We start from the raw sequence: 27,199 nt of genomic DNA, 5'->3' as shown, positions 1-27,199 counted from the left end.
ACAATGACAAGTTTCAACCACTCATCCTCCAGAGGGAGAGGAAACAGAGAGGAAGTACAAGAACATTCCATTGGAGTCATCCCAGGTGATCGAATGGCCTTGCTATATACATTGCATGCAAGAGTAACACACGGTTCACAATAGAACTCATTTATTTGTCAAATATCCAAGACATACAATTCTGAACAGTTATAGGATACTATAGATACTATCAGCCCGAAACGTCACCCATTCCTTCTCTCCTGAGATGCTGCCTGACCTGCTGAGTTACTCCAGCATCTTGTGAATAAATACCTTTCGATTTGTACCAGCATCTGCAGTTATTTTCTTATACTATAGATACTAACAACATCAAAACAAACTCCAACAAAACCCAGTGACCAGGGTTCAGTCCATTAAAAAAAAAATCAAAAATAATTTATTCAATTACAATAGACAATAGACAATAGACAATAGGTGCAGGAGTAGGCCATTCAGCCCTTCGAGCCAGCACCGCCATTCAATGCGATCATGGCTGATCACTATCAATCAGTACCCCGTTCCTGCCTTCTCCCCATACCCCCTCACTCCGCTATCCTTAAGAGCTCTATCCAGCTCTCTCTTGAAAGCATCCAACGAACTGGCCTCCACTGCCTTCTGAGGCAGAGAATTCCACACCTTCACCACCCTCTGACTGAAAAAGTTCTTCCTCATCTCCGTTCTAAATGGCCTACCCCTTATTCTCAAACTGTGGCCCCTTGTTCTGGACTCCCCCAACATTGGGAACATGTTATCTGCCTCTAATGTGTCCAATCCCCTAATTATCTTATATGTTTCAATAAGATCCCCCCTCATCCTTCTAAATTCCAGTGTATACAAGCCCAATCGCTCCAGCCTTTCAACATACGACAGTCCCGCCATTCCGGGAATTAATCTAGTGAACCTACGCTGCACGCCCTCCATAGCAAGAATATCCTTCCTCAAATTTGGAGACCAAAACTGCACACAGTACTCCAGGTGCGGTCTCACCAGGGCCCGGTACAACTGTAGAAGGACCTCTTTGCTCCTATACTCAACTCCTCTTGTTACGAAGGCCAACATTCCATTGGCTTTCTTCACTGCCTGCTGAACCTGCATGCTTCCTTTCATTGACTGATGCACTAGGACACCCAGATCTCGTTGAACTCCCCCTCCTCCTAACTTGACACCATTCAGATAATAATCTGCCTTTCTATTACGATACAAAATAATACTTACAAATCAAAACCGTGGTAATGCACTCACCAACATAGTACAAAATTAGCAAAATATCTAAGACACTGAATTTGCAAATAACTATAATACAATCCTTTTTGAGGATATGGCTTCAGTCCTGGGTGTGATGAACCGCAGCGGTAACTGCAGACTCCAACGACTGGTGGTCTCTTTGGCAGCTGTGCTCATCCTGGGTGGTCTCTCCGGCTGCCGCACCCGTTCTTGTTAGCAGCGACCGGCGACGGAGTCCGGACTTGACCGGCTCTGCGTCGGTGCCCGGGTCCGCTGCAGCGCGGTTGTGCGGCGCTCGGCACGAGTGCCCTGTCCAGGCGGGTTTCCGGCTCCGCGGAACGCGGCCGCGCCTCACCGCGATCCCTTCTACCGTGCGTGGCTCGCTGAGCCCCTCCACACGCCCAGGACCGGTTAACCGCCTCTCTCCGGTGTGAATCTGCCGGTGCTTCTTCAGATTGCCCGCTTGAGTGAATCCCTTGCCACAATCGGGACAGGCAAACGGTTTCTCGCCAGTGTGCACGCGCTGGTGGGTTCTTAGCTGAACAAAATGAGCAAAGCCCTTTCCACACTCTGAGCAGCTGTACGGCCTCTGCCCGGTGTGAATACTCTGGTGTCTTGCCAACGTCGATGAATGAGCAAATCCCTTCCCACACTCACTACAAGTGAACGGCCTCTCCCCGGTGTGAATTCTCTGGTGTGTCACCAATAGATATGATTGATTGAATCGCTTTCCACATTCAGAACAGGTGTACGGCCTCTGCCCGGTGTGTGTTCTGTGGTGTGTTGTCATGACAGAAAAACGAGTAAATCTCTTCCCGCACTCAGAGCAGGTGAACGGCCTCTCTCCGGTGTGAATCCTCTGGTGTATCTCTAACGCAGGTGATTCAATGAATCTCTTCCCGCACTCAGAGCAGACGAACGGCTTCTCTCCCGTGTGAATTCTGTGGTGTCTCAGCAACGCAGATGAACGAGTGAACCCCTTCCCACACTCAGTGCAAGTGAACGGCCTCTCCCCGCTGTGAATTCTCTGGTGCGCCTGCAATGCAGACGAGTCAATGAATCGCTTCCCGCACTTGGAGCAGATGAACGGCTTCTTCGCGGTGTGAATTCTCTGGTGCGCCACTAATGCAAAGGAATGAACGAATCCCTTCCCGCACTCGGAGCAGGTGAACGGCCTCTCCCCGGTGTGAATTCTCTGGTGTCTCACTAACATATTCGATTGACAGAATCGCTTCCCGCACACGGAGCAGCTGAACGGCCTCTCCCCCGTGTGAATTCGCTGGTGGCTCTTCAAGTGGCCCGCTTGAGTGAATCCCTTCCCACAATCGGGACAGGCAAATGGTTTCCCCATGGCGCGATCTTGCCGGTGGGGAGATTGAGCGAATCCCTGCTCACACTCAGAGCTGGTGAATAGTTTCTCCATGTTGTGAACTCCCTGGCGTCTCGTCAGCTCCCTTGAATCCCTCCCAAGGTGCTGGTGAGCTGAGCGACACGGCAGATCTGATGGGTTGAGTTTGAGATTCCCCAAAACAAATCTTCTGCTTGTTCCACCTTGAATAAAAGAGTTGACAATAAACATTAATAGATTAAGACGAGTGTGTCGGAAGGGGTGATTTTAGTGTCTACGGTGAGCCTTGTCACAAACAAATTTTGTTACGCAGGGCGTCCTCTTTACACCGGGAACACCTTGCGGTGAAGTGCCATCCCTCTTACCTCCCGAGAGAATTCACCTCCATCATTGCGAACATGGGCTACATCCAACCCAGGAAGACATCTATCTAGCACTGGAGGAGCTGCATGCCATGGCCAAGTCAGCAGACGCCTTTCCCGCCGTTGCAAGGGGCTTCAACAAAGCCAACCTGGAAGAAATCACTCCCTACCTAGCATCCCACACGTGTCCTGCAGCACCAGAGGAGCAAACATCCTCGACCACTACTTTGCGACTGTCAGAGATACCTATCACTCCATCTCTTGCCTTCACTCTGGGAAATCAGATCAGCCGTCACCCGCGTAAGTTCCGGAGGTCGCATGGGGTGGGGGTCGACGAGTAGGAAGAGGGACATGCAGGACCCTATCAGGACATCCAAGGTGTCCTCATTCTTTAGGGAACAGGGACATGACCATTGATGAGGCCCTCACACGTGTCTCCTCAGTACTCCGCAGCCGCGCCCTTGCTCCCCTCCTCCCCCAGTCGCAAGGAGAGTCCCCCTAGTCCTTACCTTTCACCCCATCACATACAGCACATAATCCTCCGACTTTTTCACCACCTCCCAACGGGATCCCAACACTCACCACATCTTCCCATCTCCACCCATTTCCGCAGGGACCGTTCCCTCCGCAACTCCTGGTTAACTCATCACTCCCCACCCAAACCACCCCCTCCCCAGGTACTTTTCCCTACAACCGCAGGAGATGCAACACCTGTCCCTATACCTCCTCCCTCAACTCTGTCCAGGGACATCAACAGACCTTTCAGCTGAGGGAGAGGTTCACTTCCACCTCCCCCACTCTCATCTACTGTATCCATTGTTCCAGGTGGGGACTCTTCAACATCAGCAAGACAAAACGTATAGACTAGGCGATCGTTTCACTGAACACCTTCACTCAGTCCATCTGGGCCTACCTGATCTCCTAGTTGCCAAACACTTTTACTCCCCCTCCTATTCCCACACTGACCTTTCTGCCCTGGGCCTCATCCGTTGTCAGATTGAGACCAAGTACAAATTGGAGGAACAGCACTTCATATTTCGCTTGGGCAGCTTACACCCCAGCGGTATGAACTTTGATTTCTCCAATGTCAAGTAACGCCGTCTCATCCTTCTAAATTCCAGTGTATACAATGTCACCATCAATCAACCAGGAACACACACACCACCCTGCCTGGCCACACTCTCATTTCACCCCTGCCATCGAGAAGACGGTAGAGGAGCCTGAAAACTGTAACGTCCTGTTTCAGGAGCGGCCTCTTCCCCACAACTATCAGGCTATTAAACACAACAACCTCCAAATAAGCTCCGAACTTGAAGACACCGTCCCCAGGTGGCGGGCACCGTGTGCCCGAGGGCTGCACTGATTGTCCCCGCAGCCGGGGGCCGCTCCTCGGTGCTGACTGATCCCGCGCCCGGTTCCCCGCTCCTACCTGCCGCCGATCCTCCGGAGTCTTTTGCCCGTGGACCGCATGCGCGCCGTGGCCGCACCACTTCCGGAGCTCCCCGCGCCTGCGCGCTTGGTACCGCCCGCAACATAGGGCGAGTTCTGGGACGCGGAGGTTTCTGGGAAAAGAAGCCGCCATTGGACATGACCTGAAATCACCGGCTCAGCGTTCCCTCATGTTCAGCAGCCACTTGGTCCTTGTTGCGACATCTCGCAACCGACGTTGCCGGGCGTCAAAGGTTTTGGGGAGAAGGTGGAAGCATGGGGTTAGGAGGAAGGGATAGAATGGAGGAGTAGACTTGATAGGCCAAATGGCCTCATTAGGCTCCTACATGACCTTATGAGTTGCGAAAAACATTACACTTACAAATGTCGGAAATTTGAACTAACAGACTCATGAACTAATGACCGTTTTTACCCACCCGGGATAAACAGAGGAAAAAAAACAAGAACATTCCAAAGGAGTCAACGAAGGATAAATACTGGCAGTGACCAGATGGGCCGAATGGCCTCCCGATGTATATTGCAAGTCGAGTCACAGAGGTTTTACCACAGAACTCCTTTATTTGTCACAAATCCAAGATATTATACTCCAGTCCAGTTGTAGGAAGTGCTAACAGAATAACCAAACCCACATGTGCCCAACGACCAAGGTTTCGTCCTGGTTGTGATGAACGTCAAGATTAAGCCACAGAGTATAAAACTGCAGTCGCTCGTGGAATTGCGAGACTTGTTACACACCGAACTAAAGTCTTATTTAGACTTTCTGCCGAGAGTGAACGAGCTGGTGTGCCATTACCTCAGATAATCAAGTGAATCCCTTCCCACACACTAAACAGGCGAATGCCCTCTCCCTGATGTGAATTTTCTGGTGGGTTACCAGGTTAGATTTACCAGTGAAACCCCACCCACAGTTGGAAGAGGCAAACGTTTTCTCCACAGTGTGAACTTGGTGGTAGGTCATCAGCTGAGCAAGTTGTGTAAATCTCTTCCCACACTAAGAGCAGGTTAACGGCCTCTCCCCAATGTGATATCTCCGGTGTGCCGGTAACACAGTTGGAAGAGTGAAAGCCATCCCGCACTCAAAGCTACAGTTGCCAACTATTCTCACTCCCAAATAAGGGACAAGCTGACGTCACTGCCCCGCGTGACCTCAACAAGCCAGCGGCCACATGCTCCCGCTCCACCAATGGTGGCCGCGCAGGCCACAGGGCGGGTTGCTACGCAACCTCCATTAGGTGGCGCCTGGGCCTCCGGACCTACACTGTCCAGACCTACACTGTCTGGGCCTACACTTTCCGGAACTACAGCATCCGGACCAACAGCACCCCCCCGGGCCTAATACGGGACAAGGGCGGTCCCGAATGGGACAAACCAATTTAGCCCAAAATACGGGATGTCCCGGCTAGTACGGGACAGTTGGCTACCCTACTCAAAGCACAGGAACGGCTTGTCCCCACTCTGACTTCTACGGTGAATGAATCCCTTCTCCCAATTGGGACAGACACATGATTTCTCCACATCTTGTCCTTGCTGGTGACGAGTTTGGTTTTTGCTGTGTAGGTTAGTGGAAAATTACAGGGTTGAGTGGGAAAATACTAGGTTCTGTTGAAGCTGTGATGACAAAGTTAGTCACTCATTTTGAGGAACCTGACTGCGATAGAGATCACTCGCTTGCGATTCACTGGTTCTTGAAGAACCCGACCTTTGTCTTGACACACATACTGGGTCATGATATAATTGGAGGACAAAGAAAGCGCACCAAATTGGCTTCTGCTTGCTACTGCTTATATACTTGTAGTACGCTTTTTAGTTTAGTTTAGAAATACAGCACGGAAACAGGCCCTTCGGCCAACCGGGTCTGCGCCGACCAGCGATCCCCGCACATTAACACTATCCTATACCTATTAGGGACAATTTTGACATTTACCAAACCAATTAACCTACAAACCTGCACGTCTTTGGAGTGTGGGAGGAAACCAAAAATCTTGGAGAAAACTCACGCAGGTCACGGGGAGAACGTGCAAACTCCGTAAAGACAGCACCCGTTGTCAGGATCGAAACCGGGTCTCGCGCGCTGCATTCGCTGTAAGGCAGCAAGTCTACCGCTGCGCCACCATGACTACCCTAAATGCCTGTTGTAAATCACTTACTCTGGGGAACTGCAAGAGAGTGACAGGTCGTGGACCAGAGTAAATCTGCCGGGGTGACAAATAAACTCGTTGGAGCAAGAACGGTGTGTTGGTTCAGTATATTTACTGAGGAAAGATCAAGGGGAAAATAATCCAGTTTAACATTGGTGGGAAGATTGAGTGAATCTCTGCCCACACTCAGAGAGCTGGTGAATCATGCCTCCATGCTGTGAATTCTCTGGCGTCTCATCGGCTCAGCTGACACAGCAAACCACTGCCACACGTTCAAGTGCTGGTGAACTGAAGGGCACTGCAAATCTGATGGGCCACACCGATTCTCTTCACAGCCGGTGGCCACTCCTCAGTGCTGATCGACCGGCTCTAAAAACCCGTGAACTTAGAAGAAAGTGGACCTCATAGAATATTAACATAGAACATAAAAAATAGGTGCAGGAGGAGGCTATTTGGCCTTTCGAGCCAGCACCGCCATTCATTGTGATCGTGGCAGATCATCCACAATCAGTAACCCGTACCTGCCTTCTCCTTTGATTCCTTGATTCATATCCCTTGATTCTGCTAGCCCCCAGAGCTGTATCTAACTCTCTTTTAAATTCATCCAGTGAATTGGCCCCCACTGCCTTCTGTGGCAGAGAATTCCGCAAATTCACAACGCTCTGGGTGAAAAGGTTTTTTCTCACCTCAGTTTTAAATGGCTTCCCCTTTATTCTTAGACTGTGTGGCCCCTGGTTCTGGACTCCCCCAACAAGGGGAACATTTTTCCTGCATCCAGCTTGTCCAGTCCTTTTATAATTTTATACGTTTCTATAAAATCCCCTCTCACCCGTCGAAATTCCAGTGAATACAAGTCCAGTCTTTCCAATTCCTCATATGACAGTCCCGCCACCCTGGGGATTAACCTCGTGAACCTACGCTGCACTGCCTCAATCCTCCTAGCTCACCCAAGGAACAGAAACAGTGGCAGGGAGCAGCTGTGGGAACGACCTCTCCGCCTACATTGAGTGCGTTGTAGAGAAGGAGGCAAGGACCTGAGACGCCGGGTTTGCTACAGAACTCATTTATTTATCTTTAAACGCAGACAATTAAATCCCAGCTCAGAAATGGCAATTACAATGACAATTGTAATCATGCATTGTCTTTCCGTTGACTGGTTAGCACACAACACGGGTTTTTTACTGCACCTCGGTACACGTGACAATAAACAGACACAGACACAGAACAGGTGAGCAGCCCCTACTCAGTGTAAATTCTCTGTTGGGCCCCCAGTTTACAAGTATCAGTGAAGCCCTATGCACAGGGCAGACACAAAATGCTGTAGCAATTCAGCGAGTCAGGCAGCATCTCGGGAGAGAAGGAATGGGTGACGCTTCGGGTCGAGGCCCTTCTCCCTTGACGTTTCGTTCCTTGACCCTATGCAGAGCTGGGAGAGGCAAGTGGTTTCTCCACCAGGTGAATTTGCTGGTGGGTCCTCAGGTTGGAAAATCGCGTGAATCCCTTCCCGCACTCAGAGCAGATAAACAGTCTCTCCCCGGTATGAACTTGCTCGTGTCTTTTCAGGTAGATCATCCGAGTGAACCCCTTGCCACACTCGGAGCAGACGAACGGCCTCTCCCCGGTGTGGGTCCGCTGGTGTAGCTGCAGCCGAGATACATCTAGAAATACTTTCCCGCACACAGAACAAGTGAACGGCGTTTCCGTGGTGTGAAGCCGCTCGTGTTTTTTCAGGTAGTTCAACCCGGTGAATCCCTTCCCACACTCAGAGCAGATGAACGGCCTCTCTCCAGTGTGAATTCGCTGGTGTGACCGCAGCCGATACAAATGTATAAACCCCTTCCCACACTCGGAACAAGTGAACGGCCTCTCCCCAGTGTGAATAGGCTGGTGTGTCTGCAGCTGAGATAACTGTACAAATCCCATCCCACACACGGAACAAGTGAACGGCCTCTCCCCAGTGTGAATCCGCCGATGGGTCAGCAAGCCGGAAGAATCAGTGAATCCCTTGCCACACTCAGAGCAGATGAACGGCTTCTCCCCGCTGTGAATCTGCTGGTGTCTCTGCAGCCCAGATAGGTCAGTGAATCCCTTCCCGCACACAGAGCAGGTGAACGGCCTCTCCCCGATGTGAATCCGCTGGTGTGACTGCAGGTGAGAGGACTGTATAAACCCCTTGCCACACTCATAGCAGGTGAACGGCCTCTCCCCGCTGTGAATCCGCTGGTGCTTCTGCAGCCCCGACAGCTGAGTAAATCCCTTCCCGCACTCAGAGCAGGCGAAGGGCTTCTCCCCGGTGTGAAGCTGGTAGTGTGTCCTGAGATTCGACAGTTGAACATACCCTTTCCCACACACAGAGCAGGTGAACGGCCTCTCTCCGGTGTGAATCTGCCGGTGCCTCTGCAACCCGGACAACGCAGTGAATTCCTTCCCGCACTCAGAGCAGGTGAACGGCCTCTCCCCGGAGTGAACCCGCTGGTGTCTCTTCAGGTAGCAGACTTGAGCGAATCCCTTCCCACAATCGGGACAGGCAAACGGTTTTTCCACAGCGTGATCCTGCTGGTGGGAAGATTGAGCGGGATCTTGCCCACACTCAGAGCTGCTGGACAATTTCTCCATGCTGCAAGCTCGCTGGCGTCTTGTCGGCTCAGCTGACACGGTGAACCCCTCCCACGCGCTCAGGCGCTGGTGAACCAAAGGAGTTTGAGATTCCTGAATGTCAATCCTCTGCTTGTTCTACCAGGAAAAAGAGTTTACAATAAATTAACAGGCAAAGATCAGTGTTTTCGTCTTCACCAGACCAAGTGGACCCGTTGGGCCTAAACCTCTCCTGCATTGGTGCACACCCTCTCCTCCCCCACTCCCCCCTCCCCCTCCCTTATCCTCCCCCCTCCCTCCCTCCGTAGGAGATAGATGTAAAAACTTAAAAATGTGAATAACCTTAAAAATATAACACCAATTTCAATGAAACTTCTTCCATTAGCACCAAAGGGAAGGGAGTAAGGTGGGCTTAAAATTGTCACGCTATCATGTACCGTTTCGGCTGCAGTTCAGGAACAAACAAACAAACAAACGAGAGTTTTAGTATATATATGGTGAGCAGTGCCATCTCGCCGTGACAGCGAGGCCAGCAGTAAGCTGGGGGAACAAGCCCTCGACTTCTGTCTCGGCTCAACATCAGATTCGCTGACTTTATTTGCAGCCCCGACAATGGTCCATCTGTTTTTTGGTTATTGTTAGTGTGTTTATAAAGTCCATGTTAATGTTCTCTGGTTTGTATTATGTGGGGGGGGGGGGTCAGGGGAAACTTTTTTTCATTCTCTTACCTTGCCGGAGATGCGATTGTTTTCCGGATCATATCTCCGGTCGCTTTGCGGCCTAACATCATGGAGCTGGCGGCCTTGCTCGAGACTGACTTTGAGTCCCACCGCGGGGCCGTGGACTTACCATCAGAGCGTGCGATCCCTTGCCTGGGAAATCCACAAACAGAGCTGTCCTGGCAGACCCATTGTTTCTGCCTATTCATGTCCCGCCGAATTACTTTCCACCTACCTCGACCTATCCCCCCCTGGTCTAATCCCTCCCTACTATGTCCAAGACACCTCACATGCTCTCCGTCTCGTCAACAACTTCCAGTCCCCACTCCCTCATCGTTACCATGGATGTCCAGTCACTCTACACCTCCATCCCCCACCATGAGGGTCTTAAAGCCCTCCGTTTCTCCCTTGGCCGCAGAACCAGTCAAAACTCTATCCCCTATTTCCAATTCCTCCGTCTACGCCGCATCTGCGCCCAGGATGAGGTGTTCCACACTAGGGCATCGGAGATGTCCTCATTCTTTAGGAAACGGGGGTTCCCCTCTTCCATTACAGATGAGGCTCTCACTAGGGTCTCCTCAATATCCCGCAGCTCTGCTCTTGCTCCTCCTCCCCCCATTCGTAACAAGGATAGAGTCCCCCCTGTCCTCACCTTCCACCCCATCAGCCATCGCATACAACAAATTATCTTCCAACATTTCCGCCACCTCCAATGGGATCCCACTACTGGCCACATCTTCCCATCTCCACCCCTTTCTGCTTTCCGCAGAGACCGTTCCCTCCAAAACTCCCTGGTCCACTCGTCCCTTCCCATCCAAACCACCCTCTCCCCAGGTACTTTCCCCTACAACCGCTGGAGATGCAACACCTGTCCCTTTACCTCCGCCCTCGACTCAATCCGAGGACCCAAACAGTCTTTCCAGGTGAGGCAGAGGTTCATCTGCTCCTCCTCCAATCTCATCTATTGTATCCACTGTTCCAGATGTCAACTTCTCTACATTGGCGAAACCAAGCGCTGGCTCGGCGATCGTTTCGCTGAACACCTTCGCTCAGTCCGACTCAACCAACCTGATCTCCCAGTGGCTCAGCACTTCAACTCCCCCTCCCATTCCCAACCTGACCTTTCTGTCCTGGGCGTCCTCCATTGTCAGAGTGAGGCCTAGCGCAAAGTGGTGGAACAGCACCTCATACTTCGCTTGGGCAGTTTACACCCCAGCGGTATGAACACTGACTTCTCTAACTTCAGGTAGTCCCTGCTTTCCCTCTCTACCCCCTCCCCCGTCCCAGTTCTACCACTAGTCTTCCTACATATAAAACTCTTAAACGACTGGACAGTCTAGATGCAGGAAAAGTGTTCCCCATGTTGGGCGAGTCTAGAACCAGGGGTCACAGTTTAAGAATAAGGGGTAGGCCATTTAGGAAAAACGTCTTCATCCAGGATGTTCATCAGTGGTCATCTCACACTGGTCGGAGTGAGTAGGGCAGTGATTAAATTTCGAAGTGGGCCTTTTTGACCAAGTTGAGATCTAGTTGCTCAATCCCCTTTTTAATTGACTCAACATCGGGTGTGTTGGGTGGTAACATATTCCATTCCCTTATCGTCTTTGGGTAAAGGAAATATTGGTAGCAATGTTTATTGAAATTCAGCAGAGAGGAGACCTCTTCGGCGGGTTGTCCATAGAGCTCAGAAGACTATCGTAACACAGCTACCAGCCTTGGAGGACATCTACAACACACGATGCCTGAGAAGAGCCACCAGCATTCACAAAAACTCCTCATAACAAGAGGAGTTGAGTATAGGAGCAAAGAGGTCCTACTGCAGTTGTACAGGGCCCTAGTGAGACCGCACCTGGAGTACTGTGTGCAGTTTTGGTCTCCAACTTTAAAGAAGGATATTCTTGCTGTTGAGGGTGTGCAGCGTAGGTTTACTAGGTTAATTCCCGGAAAGGCGGGTCTGTCGTATGTTGAAAGACTGGAGCGACTAGGCTTGTATACACTGGAATTTAGAAGGAAAAGAGGGGATCTTATCAAAACATATAAGATTATTAAGGGGTTGGACACGTTAGAGGCAGGAAACATGTTCCCAATTTTGGGGGAGTCCAGAACCAGGGGCCACAGTTTAAGAATAAGGGGTAGGCCATTTAGAACAGAGATGAGGAAAAACTTTTTCAGTCAGAGTTGTAAATCTGTGGAATTCTGTGCCTCAGAAGGCAGTGGAGGCCAATTCTCTGAATGCATTCAAGAGAGAGCTAGATCGAGCTCTTAAGGATAGTGGACTCAGGGGTATGGGGAGAAGGCAGGAACGGGGTACTGATTGTGAATGATCAGCCATGACCACATTGATTGGTAATGCTGGTTCCAAGGGCCGAATGGCCTACTCCTGCACCTATTGTCTATTGTCACCCCAGTCAAAATTCTACCATCTGGCAGACGCTACAAGGCCTTCTACGTTCGCACCTCCAGACTCAGGAACAGCTTCATCCCTAGGGCCATAGTTGCTATGAACCGGTCCTGCTGAGCCGGATAGTCACATCGCACAGCGAACCGGCACAGACCTACTTGAACTTTATACTGTCTTAAAACTGTATCTAATTTTGTTTCACTGGGTTGTATAAATTTATACTGATTAGCTAATTAATTTATTGCATCGTATGGAAGACGCATTCCCAATCTCGTTGTACCCCTGTACAATGACGATAAAGATATATAGGATTGTATTGTATTGTATTGCTGATATTGTAGGGACCGGTATATTGTCTTGTTCCATCGCACCTCCTCCTGCACCTATTGTCTTTGTTTCTATCCCGCGTCCGGCTCCCCGCTCCCACCGTGTCCCCCGAGGCCCGCACCGACTGTTCCCGCAGCCGGGGGGCCGCTCCTCGGTGCTGACTGATCCCGCGCCCGGCTCCCCGCTCCTACCTGCCGCCGATCCTCCGGAGTCTTTTGTCCGCCGGACCGCATGCGCGCCTTGGCCGCACCCACTTCCGGGGGCTCTCCGCGCCTGCGCGCTTGGTAGCGCCTAAAAACATAGGGCGAGTTCTAGGGCGCGGCGGTTTCTGGGTAAAGAGGTCGCCATTGGATATGACCTGAAATCACCGGTTCAGCGTTTCCCAATGGACAAAAACAACGTTGTCCTTTTGTGTGGAGAGTCCGTAGTCAATTTAACACAGCAACTTCGCACAAACGATACGGTCGATTACTCGTCAAAATCATTACACTTACGTGTCCAAAAATTCGAACTGTCAAAAACTCATGAACCAAATGTGTAGAAAGGACAGCTGGATAGACACAAAATGTTGGAGAAACCCATCGGGACAGGCAGCACCTCTGGAGAGAAGGAATGAGTGACGTTTCGGGTCGAGACCCTTCTTCAGACTGATGTCAGGGGAGTAGGCGGGACAAAAATCGAATGTAGTCAGAGACAGTAAGACTGGTGGGAGAACTGGGAAGGGGATGGATATTTGTCGACAATAATAGTAACTTATTAACTTTATTTATATGCTGTAACTGTAATTCTTTTTGTGCACAACCTGCAGGCATTGCCACTTTCATTTCACTGCACATCGTGTATGTGTATGTGACAAATAAATTTGACTTGACTTGATTTGAGAGAGGGAAAACAAGAGCTATTTGAAATTAGAAAGGTTAATGTTCGTCCTGCTGGGGTGTAAGCTACCCAGGCGAAATATGAGGTGCTGTTCCTCTAACTTGCGCTGGGCTTCACTCTGACAATGGAGGAGGCCCAGGACAGACAGGTCACATTCAGAATGGGAGGGGGAGTTAGCTGAGCAACCGCTTGCGCTTGGTCTCGCCGATGTACAGAAGTTGACACCTGGAACAGCGGATACAGTAGACTTACACCTGGTACAGCGGATACAGTAGATCATGAACCAAGTACCGTTTTTATCTGAAGATGGGTCTTGAGCCGAAACATCACCAATTCCTTCTCTCCAGAGATGCTGCCTGTCCCACTGAGTTACTCCAGCATTTTGTGTGAGTCTGAAGAAGGGTCTCGATCCGAAACATCACCCATTCCTTCTCTCCAGAGGAACAGCCTGTCCCCGCTGCGTTACTCCAGCATTTTGTGTCTACCATTTTCACCTTCCCAGAGTAAACAGTGAAAAAAGCATTCAATAATTTACCAGGGGAGAAAGTGTCAGAGTCCAGATAGGCTGAATGGCCCTGGATACATTGCACGCAGCGACACAGACATGGTTTATAGCAGATCTAATTTATTTGTTACAGATCCCAGATATTAAATTCCAGGCCAGTCCTTACAGCAGATGAAACCCCAACTGTACCTAATGACCAGGGTCTTGTCCTGGGTGTGATGAGCAACTGTAGTAACTGCAGAGCCCAACGCCAGGAGCCACCTGTGGACTTGCAACTGGATCCAGCAACTGGTTAAAGAGTGAAGAAACATCTTGTTTAAACCTTCCCCCCAGTGTGAACTCGCTGATGAGTCACCAGGTTGGAAGACTGGGTGAATCTTTTCCCACACACAGAACAGGTGAATGGCTTCTCCCTAGTGTGAATCCGCTGGTGTGACCTGAGGTGCGATAATTGAATGAACCTCTTCCCACACTCAGAGCAAGTGAACGGCCTCTCCCCGGTGTGAATCCGCTGGTGTGCCTGTAGGTGAGATAATTGAATAAATCCCTTTCCACACTCAGAACAGCTGAAAGGCCTCTCCCCAGTGTGAATCCGTTGGTGTGACTGTAGTTGAGATAACTGAATGAATGCCTTCCCACACTCAAAGCAGGGGAATGGCCTCTCGCCGGTGTGAACACGCTGGTGTGACTGCAGCTGAGATAACTGAATGAATCCCTTCCCACACTCAATGCAGGTGAATGGCCTCTCGCCGGTGTGAACACGCTGATGTGACTGCAGCTGAGATAACTGAATGAATCTTTTCCGGCACACTGAACAGGTGAATGGTCTCTCCCCGGTGTGAATCCGCTGGTGTATTAGCAGCCAGGATGTTTGAGTGAACCCCTTCCCACACTCAGAGCAGATGAATAATTTTTCCATGCCGTGAATTCCCTGGCATCTCACCCGGCAGACGACACACAGTGGCGCAGCGGTAGAGTTGTTGCCTTGGAGCGAATGCAGCACCGGAGACCCGGGTTTGATCCGACTTCGGGTGCTGTCTGTTCGGAGTTTGTACGTTTTCCCCCCGACTGCGTGGGTTTTCTCCGAGATCTTCGGTTTCCTCCCACACTCCAAAGATGTACAGCTTGGTAGGTTAATTGGCTTGGTAAATGTAAAAATTGTCCCTAGTGGGTAAAGGATAGTGTTAATGTGCGGGGATCGCTGGTCAGCGTGGACCCAGTGGGCCGAAAGGGCATGTTTCCACGCTGTAACTCTAAACTAAACTAAAAATGACACAGTGAATCCCTCCTACACTTGGAGTTAAATGACCGACCTTCAGAGGGGATGCACTGTTGTGTTCTTAGGCAACTGGATCAAGAGTGTGATCCAAATTTGTATTACAAATGAAAAATATCTGTTCACTTTGTCAATGACTTGAAGGTGCTGACAAAGTTTCACCCAATCACACTGCCACATTGTACGGGTGCTTAGTTTCTCTGCATCGTGACCAGCTTGTTACCTTCAACTGTGTTACAGGGCGAAGCTCCCTCCACAGTCGGTCGTCTCAACACACTCACTCAAGGATGGGAGAATCACTGCCCACGAGGTTACTGAACAGTATGTAATCCCTTTATTGAAATAAAGGAAACATGCATCCCCTCTTCCATAATACAAGGATCGGTGACATTCAGGACCGAAGAACTGAACAACACTACTGCAGATCAAATGTGACGTTGAGCTTGAGATTCACACTTACAAATTCTCCGCTTTTACCACCCTACAAAACAAGTTATAAAGGATACTAATTGGTTAAGGACAGTGTTTCAGAGGAAACCATTTTAGTCCCTACGGTGAGTCTACAAAAGTTAGATGCAAAGTGCGACAGTAACTCAGCGGACCAGACAGCATCTCTGGAGGAAAAAGATTGGTGGTGTTTCAGGTCGGTACCATTCTTGAGAATGAAAGCATGGGGTGGGGGTTGGGTGGTGTGAAGAGCTGGAGGTGAGAAAAGTCTAGGATCAATCAGGGCCGGCCACAGATGACCTCAGGCAGGGTGGTGCCTGGTAAACCCATTGTTGGCAGGGGAAGGTGTGATCTCGAGAAGGAAACAATGTGGAGAACTGTGGAACCGCCAAAACGCCTAGGATGTAGGAAGGGGGCAAGAGGGATAGGGAGTGTAAGCATAAGTTACTTAAAATAAGAGAATTCAATGGGCGGCACGGTAGCGCAGCGGTAGAGTTGCTGCTTTACAGCGAATGCAGCGCCTGAGACTCAGGTTCGATCCTGACTACGGGTGCTGCACTGTAAGGAGTTTGTACGTTCTCCCCGTGACCTGCGTGGGTTTTCTCCGAGATCTTCGGTTTCCTCCCACACTCCAAAGACGTACAGGTATGTAGGTTAATTGGCTGGGTAAATGTAAAAATTGTCCCTAGTGGGTGTAGGATAGTGTTAATGTACGGGGATCGCTGGGCGGCACGGACATGGAGGGCCGAAAAGGCCTGTTTCCGGCTGTATATATATGATATGATATGATAATATTCACAGCGCTGGGTTCTGCAAATCAGATGCGAGTCGTGCAATTTGAGTGCAGCCTCACTCAAGCAGTGGAAGGTAACGAGTATGTGATGATACGCTCGTTAAAAAAAGGACACGAAGCGAAGTTGTGTTTGCCCATGGCCGTCTCGATACCCACAACCGCCCGCGAGCTAGAAACTGGTCTATCCGTCACCGTGCAATCGATGCCGCCTGGTCCGTCCGCCACTGACGGGCGGGAAACTCCGCGGGGCCCGGTTGCGGAGGAAGGACCGGCATCGTCTCCAGGTGGCGGGCCACCGTGTCCCCGAGGGCCGCACCGATTCTCCCCTTAGCCCGGGCCTCGGTGCTGTCTGATCCCGCGCCCGGCTCCCCGCTCCTACCTGCCGCCGATCCTTCGGAGCCTTTTGCCGGCGGACCGCATGCGCGTCTTGGCCGCTCCACTTCCGGAGCTCTCCGCGCCTGCGCGCTTGGCATCGACTGCAACATAGGGTGAGTTCTGGGACGCGGAGCTTTTTGGGTAAAGCGGGCGCCATCGACATGACCTGAAATCACCGGCTCAACGTTCCGAAATGGTCAGCAGCCACTTTGTTCTAGCATGTGGAGAATAGTGACCTCTCAAGTCAAGTCGAGTTCATTTGTCAGAGGCACATACAAGATGTGCAGTGAAATGAAAGTTCACCCACAGTCCAGCAATAGAGCAATAAAAAGAAGCAATTTTACACACAATCACAACCAACACAACACAAAAAAAAAGAGAAACATCCATCACAGTGAGTCTCCTCCAGTCACCTCCTCACTGTGATGGAAGGCCAGAATGTATTTTCTCTTCCCCTGCCGTCTTCTTCCGCGGTCAGGCTGTTGAAGTTGCCACGTTCCAGGGCAGGACTGTGAAAGGTCCGCAGCGGGCTGACCCAAGCCCCCTGATCCGGGGCGGGTGAAGACGCTGCCGCTGTACGTCTGGGCGGTTGGAACCGATGTGTTCTTTTAGTTGTGAACATTACAAAACAAGTGTCGAAATTCAGACTTATGAACCAATAACCGTTTTACCCACAGGTAAAAGACTAACAGGAACATTCCAAAGGAGTCAACAGAGGAGAAAGACTGGCAAAAGGCCTCCCAAGGTATATTGTATGCAGAGAGTCACAGAATTTTAACAACTGAACTTTATTTGTTACATATCCAAGATATTAAAGTCCAGCACGGTTATATGAAGAGCTAACAACATAAGAACAAACCCCAAATTAGCCCTCGTTGTGATGAACATCAGGATTAACCACAGAGTCGCTTGAGGACTTGCGAGAGATGTTAAACACCAGGCCAAAATCTTATTTAAACCTTTTCTGAGTGTGAACAAGCTGATGTGGCATTACCTCAGTGAAACTCTTCCCACACACTAAACAGGTGAAGGCCCTCTCCCTGATGTGAATTATCTGGTGTGCCATTAATACAGATGACTGAGTGAATTCCCAGTCAAACTCCACCCAAACTCAAACCACCAAACGTGCCCAGTGAACAGTATTCAGTCCTAGATGTGATGAGTAGCAGCAGACACCGCAGACTCCAACACCAGCAAACACTTGTGGACTTGCAACCAGATTCAGCAACAATGAACAGAGCTTAGTTAAACAGCAAGCAGATGTAGCAACTGCGATGGCTAACCCCCCAGTGTGAACTCACCCATGGATCACTAGGTTGGAAGACTGAGTGAATCTCGTCCCACATACAGAACAGATGAACGGTCTCTACTCAGTGTGATTTTGCTGGTTGGTCACTAGGTCATCAGTGTTGACCTTCCCACAGTTGGGAGAGGCAAATGGTTTCCTCACAGCGTGAACTCGCTGGTGAGTCTTCAGCTGGGAAGACTGAATAAATCTCTTCCCACACTCAGAGCAGGTGAACGGCCTCTCCCCGGTGTGAATTCTCTGATGTCTCTGTAATGCTGCTAAGTTAGTAAACCCCTTCCCACACACAGAACAAATGAACGGCCTCTCCCCAGTGTGAATTCGCTGGTGTACTTGTAGCCCATATAATTTACCAAACCCCTTGTCACACACAGAGCAAATGAACGGCTTCTCCCCAGTGTGAATCCGCTGGTGTGACAGTAGGTGAGATGGCTGTATAAATCCCTTCCCACACTCAGAGCAGGTGAACGGCCTCTCTCCGCTGTGCATCTGCTGGTGTCTCTGTAGCCCAGATACGTCAATAAATCCCTTCCCACACTCAGAACAAGTGAACGGCTTCTCCCCAGTGTGAATCCGCTGGTGCGACTGTAGGTGAGATGACTGCATAAATCCCTTCCCACACTCAGAGCAGGTGAATGGCCTCTCCTTGGTGTGAATCCGCTGGTGTTTCTGCAGCCCGCATAATTGGGTAAATCCCTTCCCACACTCAGAGCAGATGAACGGCTTCTCCCCGGTGTGAATTTGATAGTGTGTCCTGAGGCCTGCCAGTTGAACAAACCCCTTCCCACACTCAGAACAGGTGAACAACCTCTCCCCGGAATGAATCAGCTGATGTGTCAGTAGCCCAGATGATGCAGTAAATCCCTTCCCACAAACAGAGCAGGCGAAGGGTTTCTCCCCTGTGTGAATTAACTGGTGTTTCTTCAGGTTGCCGGCTTGAGGGAACCCCTTCCCACACTCAGAACAGATGAACGGCCTCTCTCCAGTGTGAATCCGCAGGTGTGACTGTAGGTGAGATGACTGCATAAATCCCTTCCCACACTCAGAGCAGGTGAATGGCTTCTCCCCTGTGTGAATTCTCTGGTGTTTCTTTAGTTTGCAGGCCTGAGAGAATCCCTTCCCACAATCGGGACAGGGAAATAGTTTATCCTTAGCGTGAACTTGCTGTTGGTGTCTCTTCAGGTTGTTTGCTTGAGTGAATCCCTTCCCACAATTGGGACAGGCAAATGGTTTCTCCACGGCGTGATCTTGCTGGTGGGAAGATTGAGTGAATTTCAGCTCACTCTCAGAGCTGGTGAATAATGTCTCCATGCTGTGGAATCTATGGTGCCTCGGCAGCTCAGTTGACACAGTGAATCCCTCCAACGTGTTCAGGTGCTGGTTAACTGAAGGAGTTTGAGATTCCCGAGCATCAATTCTCAGCTTGTTCTATCCTGTGAAAAAAGGTTTACACTAAATTAACAGGCAAAGATCAGTGTTTCAGACAGTGATTTTAGTCTCCATGGTGAGCTGAGACATGAAACCGTGACAACGAGGCTGAAAGTAAACCGGCCAAGTGCTGAAATAATTCAGTGGGTCAGGCAGCATTTCTCGGGAATGTGGATAGGTGATACTTTGATTCAGGGCCCTTCTTCTGATTGGACTAGGTGAATAATTTTGTAAACCAGCACCTGTAGTTTCTTGCATCTACTGATCAGACTCCTTGGTGGACAGAGACCCATGCTTGCGTTTCCAAACACGCTCAGCGGTTTAGCAGCAAAGTGCTGGTATCTTATTCATGGCCGCTCTTTTACCTACAACCCCCCGCGAGCCAGAAACAGGTCTATCCATCATACGGTTGCGCCGACAGCCGCCAGCACCTCCACTGACTAGAGGGAGAGGAGGAAGGACCGGCACCGTCCCCCCCACCAGAATCAGTCCGGAGAAGGGCCCCAACCCGAAACCTGCCCCCGACCCACTGAGTTGCGTCGATCGTTGGAATAAACTTGCATCTGCGCTTCCTTTGTATTATATTTATTATATCAAATCCCGGTGACCCAGCGGTAGAGCTACTGCCTTCCAGCGGTAGAGTTGCTACCTTACACCGCATTCAGCGCCGGAGACTCGGGTTCGACCCCGACTAAGGGTTTCTTTCCACACATCAAAGACGTGCAGGTTTGCAGATTAATTGACTTGGTGCAAATGTACACAAACTGTGTCGGGTCGTGTTAACGTGCGGGGATCTTTCGAGTCGGGACCCTTTTTTTCTGACCGGCTGCGTTACTCCAGCGCTTTGTGTCCTTTTTTGTGAAGCCGCATCCGTAGTTTCCTGTGTCTACTGACCAGACTACCGTCCCCAGGTGGCGGGCCACCGTGTCCCCGAGGGCCGCACCGATTGTCCCCGCTTCCGGACAGCCGCTCCTCGGTGCTGAATGATCCCGCGCCCGGCTCCCCGCTCCTACCTGCCGCCGATCCTCCGGAGTCTTTAGTCCGCGGAACGCATGCGCGCCTTGACCTCACCTCATCCGGCGCTCTCCGCGTCTGCGCTCTTGGTATCGCCTGCAACATACGGCGAGTTCTGGGTCACGAAGGTTTCTGGGTAAAGAGGGCGCCATGGACATGACCTGAAATCACCGGCTCAGCGTTCCCCAATGGATAAGATCCACTTTGTCCTTTTGGGTGGAGAGTCTGCAGTCGATTTAACACAACGACCTCTCTGGTCGATCACTTGTGGAAATCACTACACTTACAAGTGCCGAATATTTGAACTCGTGCAGCATTGACAGGTGTCATCCCCCCCCACCCTTCCCGGAGGAAATACAAGATCATTTTATTGGAGTCATCCCAGGTGGCCGAATATGGGGGCGTGGCTGCGTTCTGCATCTGCGGCTCACCGGCAGTCTCTCTGTCCTTTTTTTGTTTTTGTCTTTGTTATCGTTTAAATGTTTCCTTTGATTTATTTTTTACTCTGTATATGTGGGGGGTGGTGGGAACCTTTTTTTCCAATCTCCTCCTCAACGGAGATGAGACCTTTACCGTGTTGTGTCTCCGTTCGTGCTACGGCCTAACACCGTGGAGTCGGCGGCCTCCAGCTGGGATCGACCTTGAAGACTCCGGTCGCAGGGCCTGGACTTACCATCTCGGAGGCTTCGGCCGTGGGCCCTGCAGACCGCAACATCGGGAGCTCGCAGGTCCCTGGCTGGCGACCGGCTTTCGGGAGCTTCAGCCGTAGCAGCTTCGACCGCCCGAAGCGCGAGGTTTGATCGACCCGCTCGCAGGCCCCTCATCGACTTGCGTGGCCTTGCCGCGGCACTTTCCATCGCCCGGTGGGGGCTCAGGACCTTCATCGGCCTGCTCGGCTCGGCCCTGGGACTTTCCATCGCCCGGTGGGGGCTTCAAAAGTCGGGAGCCTCAATCGCCTCGTGGCACCACGGGAGAAGAATGAGGAGGAGATAAGACTTTTCTTTGCCTTTCATCACAGTGAGGGTGTGCCTGGAGCAATCACTGTGATGGCTGTTTGTGTTAAAAATTGTAATTGTGTGTCTTGTGTTCTTTATTGTCTACTGCCGGACCCTGACGTGAGAGGACGCTGGCGCTGTTTGTTCGCCGCTTCTCCGTCAGGATAGTTTGTCTGTTTGTTTTTATGTCTTGACTGTTTTTGTAAAGCGTCTTTGAGCATTTGGAAAAACGTTATAAAAAATAAATGTTTATTATTATTATTATTATATACTTTGCATGCAAGAGAAACACAGGGTTCACAACAGACCTAATTTATTTGTCACATATCCAAGACATAAAATTCCAAACAGTAAAAGGATGCTATAGATACTCACAACATCAAAACAAACTCCAACAGTGGCCAGTGACCAGGTTTAAAAAATCAAAAATAATCTATTCGACTACGATACAAAATAATACTTAAAAATCAAAACCGTGGTAACGCACCCACCACTACAATACAAATTTACCAAATTATCTAAGACACTGAATTTTCAAATAACTATAATACAATCCTTGTGCGCAGTGGCAGAGTTGCTGCCTTACAGCGAATGTAGCGCCGGAGACCTGGGTTCGATCCCGACCACAGGTGCTCCCTGTACGGAGTTTGTACGTTCTCCCCATGACCTGCGTGGGTGTTCTCCGAGATCTTTGGTTTCCTCCCACACTCCAAAGACTGGCGGGTTTGTAGGCTAATTGGCTTGGTAAATGTAAAAACTGTCCCTAGTGGGTATAGGATAGTGTTAATGTGCGGGGATCGCTGGTCGGCGCGGACCAGGTGGGCCACAAAGGGCCTGTTTCTGCACTGTTACTCTAAACTAAAAACTAAACCAAACTAATTGAGAATATGGGCTCAGTCCTGGGTGTGATGAACAGCAGTGGTAACTGCAGACTCCAACGACAGGTGGTCTCTTTGGCTGCCGTGCTCGTCCTGGGTGGTCTCTCTGGCTGCCGCGCCCGTCTTTGTTCGTGGCGACCGGCGACGGGGTCCGGACTTGACCGGCTCTGCATCGGTGCCCGGGTCTGCTGCAGTGCGGCTGTGCGGCGCCCGGCGCGAGCTCCCTGCCCAGGCGGGTTTCCGTCTCTGCGGGACGCGCCCCCGCCTCACCACGATCCCTTCTACCGTGCGCGGCTCGCTGAGCCCCTCCACACACCCAGAACCGGTTAACGGCCTCTCCCCGGTGTGAATTTGCCGGTGCTTCTTCAGATTGCCCGCTTGAGTGAATCTCTTGCCACAATCAGGACAGGCAAACGGTTTCTCTCCAGTGTGCACGCGCTGGTGGATTCTCAGCTGATCAAAGTGAGCAAAGCCCTTCCCACACTCAGAGCAGCTGTATGGCCTCTGCCCGGTGTGAATACTCTGGTGTCTTGCCAACGTCGATGAATGAGCGAATCCCTTCCCACACTCACTACAGGTGAATGGCCTCTCCCCAGTGTGAACTCTCTGGTGTGTCACCAACAGATACGATTGATTGAATCCCTTCCCACACTCAGTACAGGTGAACGGCCTCTCACCGGTGTGAGTTCTCTGGTGTGTTGTCATGACAGAGAAACGAGTAAATCTTTTCCCACACTCAGAGCAGGTGAACGGCCTCTCTCCGGTGTGAATCCTCTGGTGTATCTCTAACGCAGCTGATTCAATGAATCTCTTCCCGCACTCAGAGCAGATGAACGGCTTCTCCCCCGTGTGAATTCTCTGGTGGATCAGCAACTGAGACGATCCAATGAACCCCTTCCCGCACTCGAGGCAGGCGAACGGCCTCTCGCCGCTGTGAATTTGCCGGTGCCTCTTCAGTTGGCACGACTGAGTGAATCCCTTCCCACAATCTGGACAGGTGAGCGGTTTCTCCGCGGCGTGAACCCGCTCGTGACTCCTCAGGTTGCGAGAATGTGTGAATCCCTTCCCACACTCAGAGCAGGTGAACGGCCTCTTGTCGGTCTGAACTCGCGAACGTGTTGGCAGCCGCTGCCCGGTGTGAATCTGCTGGTGCCACGTCAGCTGGCTTGCTCGAGAGAATCCCTTCCCACAATCGGGACAGGCAAACGGTTTCTCCACAGCGTGAACCTGCTGGTGTCTCTTCAGGTGAGAAGATTGGTTGAATCCCTTCCCACACTCGGAGCAGACGAAGGGCCTCTCCCCGGTGTGAGTTCTCCGGTGGATCTGCAACGCAGACGAACGAAAAAACCCCTTCCCACATTCAGCACAGGTGAGTGGCCTCTCCTTGGTGTGAATAAGCTGGTGCCTCTTCAGGTTGACTGCCTGATTGAATCCCTTCCCGCAAGCCGGACAGGGAAATGGTTTCTTCACAGCGTGAACTTGCCGGTGGGTCACCAGGTGGGAGGCTTGGTTGAACCCCTTCCCACACTCAGAGCAGATGAACGGCCTCTCGCCGGTGTGAATTCGCTGGTGCATCAACAACGAAAATGAACGAGCGAATCCCTTTCCACACACGGAGCAGACAAACGGCCTCTCCCCAGTGTGGATTTGTTGGTGCCTCCTCAGGCTGTCCGCTTCAGGGAATCCCTTCCCACAATCGGGACAGGCAAGTGGTTTGTCCACAGCGTGAACCTGCTGGTGGGTCACCAGGTGGGAAGCTTGGTTGAACCCCTTCCCACACTCAGAGCAGGTGAACGGCCTCTCCCTGGTGTGAATTCTCTGGTGCGTCAGCAATGAAAATGAACGCATGAACCCCTTGCCACACTCAGAGCAGACGTATGGCCTCTCCCCGGTGTGAGTCCTCCGGTGTACCTGTAACGCAGATAAACGAAAGAACCCCTTCCCACACTCAGAGCAGGTGAGTGGCCTCACCCCGGCATGAATTCGCTTGTGCCTCTTCAGGCTGTGTATTTGAGTGAATCCCTTCCCACAATCGGGGCAGGTAAATGGCTTCTCCACAGTGTTAACTTGCTGTTGGGTCACTAGGTGGGAAGATTGTTTTAATCCGTGCTCACACTCAGAGCTGGCGAGTAATTTCTCCATTCTGTGAACTCTCTGGCGTCTGGTCGGATCAACTGACACAGCGAATTCCTCCCATGCGTTCAGGTGCCGGTGAAATGAATGAATTTGAGATTCCCGGACATCAATCCTCTGCTTCTTCTACCCTGGAAAAAGCGTTTACCGTAAATTAGATTTCAAGATCAATTTATTATCACATGTACCAATTAACGTACAGTGAAATTTAAGTTACCATACAGCCATAGTAAGTGAAAAGCAACAAGACCGCATGCACATAAAATTTAACATAAACATCCACCACAGCAGATTCCATATTCCTCACTGAGCTGGAAGGTTCAATCAACTTCCTCTTTGTTCACTTCGGGCTGTATGACCATCCGCAGTCGCCTCTGTCTAAGCCCTCGCGTCGGGATGATCGAGACTCCCCGCGTCGGGACGGATTGAAACACTCTCCGCGGCATGGAGCTCCAGAGTCGGCCTCTTCTTACCTGAGACCGTGGGCTTCACGATGTTAAAGTCCACAGGCCCCACAGTTGGAGCTCTCCACAGTCAAACCCCGGACAGGTAAACGATTAACAGGTAAAGATCAGTGTTTCAGACAACTTCTATATCTGAATTGAAATGTGAAATCACACTGACAGTGAGCCTGAAAGTAAGGTGGAGAAACAAGCCCCCGTCTTCTGTCTGGGCTCAACAGCAAATTGGCTGACTTTTGCCAGTATGAATATTGACTTCTTTATCTTCAAGTCACCCTTGCTTTTCCCTCTTTCAACAACCCGCCCCCTTCCTTGTCTCTGACCAGTCTGACTGTCCCCGATTACATTTTATCTATGTTTGCTTTGTTGTGACCTACTCCTAGCTAACAATGATCTATTCTACATTTTCCTAGATCTCCATCACCTTTGCCTTGTTCACACACCTTACACTTCCTCATCTCCATATCTCCCTCTCCCCTGACTCTCAGCCTGAAGGACGGTCTCGACCCAAAATGTCACACCTTTCCTTCTATCCAGAGATGATGTCTGTCCAGCTGAGTTCCATCAGCATTTTGTGTCCAGCTGCCAAATTTCTTTCTGTCTGCACCACAGCGGTCCATTTCAGCCACTCCTCCATCCGGGATTTGGACCAGGTTTTCACTCCTCACCTGTTGGGCAAGTCCCATGTCCCCACAATGAGCAACACGGTGTATCTGTGGCTGGTCTAGTGGACATTCTGGTCCTTGGTGGCCCTGTTCCAGTGTAGATTGTCAGTGGTGAACGGCAATGTCATTGAACGTCACAGGTAGAGTTGAAAGGCTGGAGCAATTAGTCTTGTATACACTGGAATTTAGAAGAATGAGGGGGGATCTTATTGAAACATATAAGATAATTATGGGATTGGACACATTAGAGGCAGGAAACATGTTCCCAATGTTGGGGGAGACCAGAACAAGGGGCCACAGTTTCAGAATAAGGGGTAGGCCATTTAGAACGGAGATGAGGAAGAACTTTTTCAGTCAGAGAGTGGTGAAGGTGTGGCATTCTCTGCCTCAGAGGGCAGTGGAGGCCAGTTCGTTGGATGCTTTCAAGAGAGAGCTGGATAGAGCTCTTAAGGATAGCGGAGTGAGGGGGTATGGGGAGAAGGCAGGAACGGGGTACTGATTGAGAGTGATCAGCCATGATCGCATTGAATGGCGGTGCTGGCTCGAAGGGCTGAATGGCCTCCTCCTGCACCTATTGTCTATTGTCTAGAGACCCATCAGACTATCTTTAATCGGACTTTACCTTGCACTGAACGTTATTCCCTCCCTCCTGTTCCTCTCTACACTGTGGTCGGCCTGATTGTAATCATCTACAGACACAAAAAGCTGGAGTAACTCAGCGGGTCAGGCAGCATCTCTGGAGAGAAGGAGCGGGTGACATTTCGGGTCGAGACCCTTCCTACAGACTCATGGGTGGGTGGGGAAGGTGCGCGGGTCGTGGTCCGGGTCGGGACGCTTCCTCTCACCGCTCTGTCCGTGCATTCGATGCGCTCCCACCGTGTCCCCGAGGGCCGCACCGATTGTCCCCGCAGCCGAGGGGGCCGCGCCCAGCTCGCCGCTCCTCCCTGCCGCTGATCCTCCGGACTCTTTTGTCCGCGGACCGCATGGCCGCACCACTTCCGGGGCTCTCTGCGCCTGCGCGCTTTGTATCGCCTGCAACATAGGGCGAGTTCTGGGGCGCTGAGGTTTCGGGGTAAAGAGGACGCCATGGACATGGCCTGAAATCAACGGATCAGCGTTCCCCAAAGGGCAGCAGCCACTTGGTCCTTGTATGTGGAGAGCCTGGTCGATCACTTGTGAAAATCATTACACTTACAAGTGCCTCAGAAGGCAGTGGAGGCCAATTCTCTGAATGCATTCAAGAGAGAGCTAGATAGAGCTCTTAAGGATAGCGGAGTCAGGGGGTATGGGGAGAAGGCAGGAACGGGGTACTGATTGAGAATGATCAGCCATGATCACATTGAAGGGTGGTGCTGGCTCGAAGGGCCGAATGGCCTACTCCTGCACCTATTGTCTATTGCCGAATATTGAAACTGTCAGACTCATGAACCAAATACAAGTTTCACCCACTCACCCTCCCC

At 51.0% G+C, this 27,199-nt stretch overlaps 3 protein-coding genes across 5 annotated transcripts; all 3 read right to left on the bottom strand.

Moving 5' to 3' along the window:
* Nucleotides 1–1,061: 1,061 nt before the first annotated feature.
* LOC144601426 (uncharacterized) lies at nucleotides 1,062–16,863 on the bottom strand. Its single transcript, XM_078413525.1, has 9 exons — nucleotides 16,677–16,863; nucleotides 14,291–15,132; nucleotides 14,158–14,243; nucleotides 12,776–12,875; nucleotides 7,965–9,275; nucleotides 7,786–7,835; nucleotides 4,247–4,517; nucleotides 3,221–3,344; nucleotides 1,062–2,796 (listed from the first exon to the last, which is right to left on the bottom strand). The coding sequence occupies exons 2-9, from the start codon at nucleotides 14,885–14,887 to the stop codon at nucleotides 1,346–1,348; spliced, it is 3,990 nt and encodes a 1,329-aa protein (XP_078269651.1). The 5' UTR covers nucleotides 14,888–15,132; nucleotides 16,677–16,863; the 3' UTR covers nucleotides 1,062–1,345.
* Nucleotides 16,864–17,687: 824 nt separating this feature from the next.
* On the bottom strand, nucleotides 17,688–20,564 carry LOC144601106 (uncharacterized). The gene is made up of 2 exons (XM_078413048.1): nucleotides 20,488–20,564; nucleotides 17,688–19,598 (listed from the first exon to the last, which is right to left on the bottom strand). Exon 2 carries the CDS (start codon nucleotides 19,474–19,476, stop codon nucleotides 18,226–18,228), a length of 1,251 nt encoding a protein of 416 aa, XP_078269174.1. The 5' UTR covers nucleotides 19,477–19,598; nucleotides 20,488–20,564; the 3' UTR covers nucleotides 17,688–18,225.
* Nucleotides 20,565–21,911: 1,347 nt separating this feature from the next.
* LOC144601088 (uncharacterized) lies at nucleotides 21,912–26,700 on the bottom strand. Of its 3 annotated transcripts, none has more exons than XM_078413020.1 (2): nucleotides 26,585–26,695; nucleotides 21,912–24,744 (listed from the first exon to the last, which is right to left on the bottom strand). In XM_078413020.1, the coding sequence occupies exon 2, from the start codon at nucleotides 24,620–24,622 to the stop codon at nucleotides 22,496–22,498; it is 2,127 nt and encodes a 708-aa protein (XP_078269146.1). In that variant the 5' UTR covers nucleotides 24,623–24,744; nucleotides 26,585–26,695; the 3' UTR covers nucleotides 21,912–22,495. The 3 variants fall into 3 exon arrangements, 2 of the variants coding, with proteins under 2 accessions (XP_078269146.1, XP_078269147.1); XM_078413021.1 differs by having other exon boundaries at nucleotides 21,912–24,739; nucleotides 26,585–26,694; XR_013548237.1 differs by lacking the exon at nucleotides 21,912–24,744 and adding an exon at nucleotides 25,403–25,917 and having other exon boundaries at nucleotides 26,585–26,700.
* Nucleotides 26,701–27,199: the final 499 nt, after the last annotated feature.

The sequence above is a fragment of the Rhinoraja longicauda genome, chromosome 16, assembly GCF_053455715.1.
Source record: "Rhinoraja longicauda isolate Sanriku21f chromosome 16, sRhiLon1.1, whole genome shotgun sequence".
NCBI classification, from domain to species: Eukaryota; Metazoa; Chordata; class Chondrichthyes; order Rajiformes; family Arhynchobatidae; genus Rhinoraja; species Rhinoraja longicauda.
Note: the sequence above shows the minus strand (reverse complement) of the source record. Positions and strands in the feature narration are given on the sequence as shown.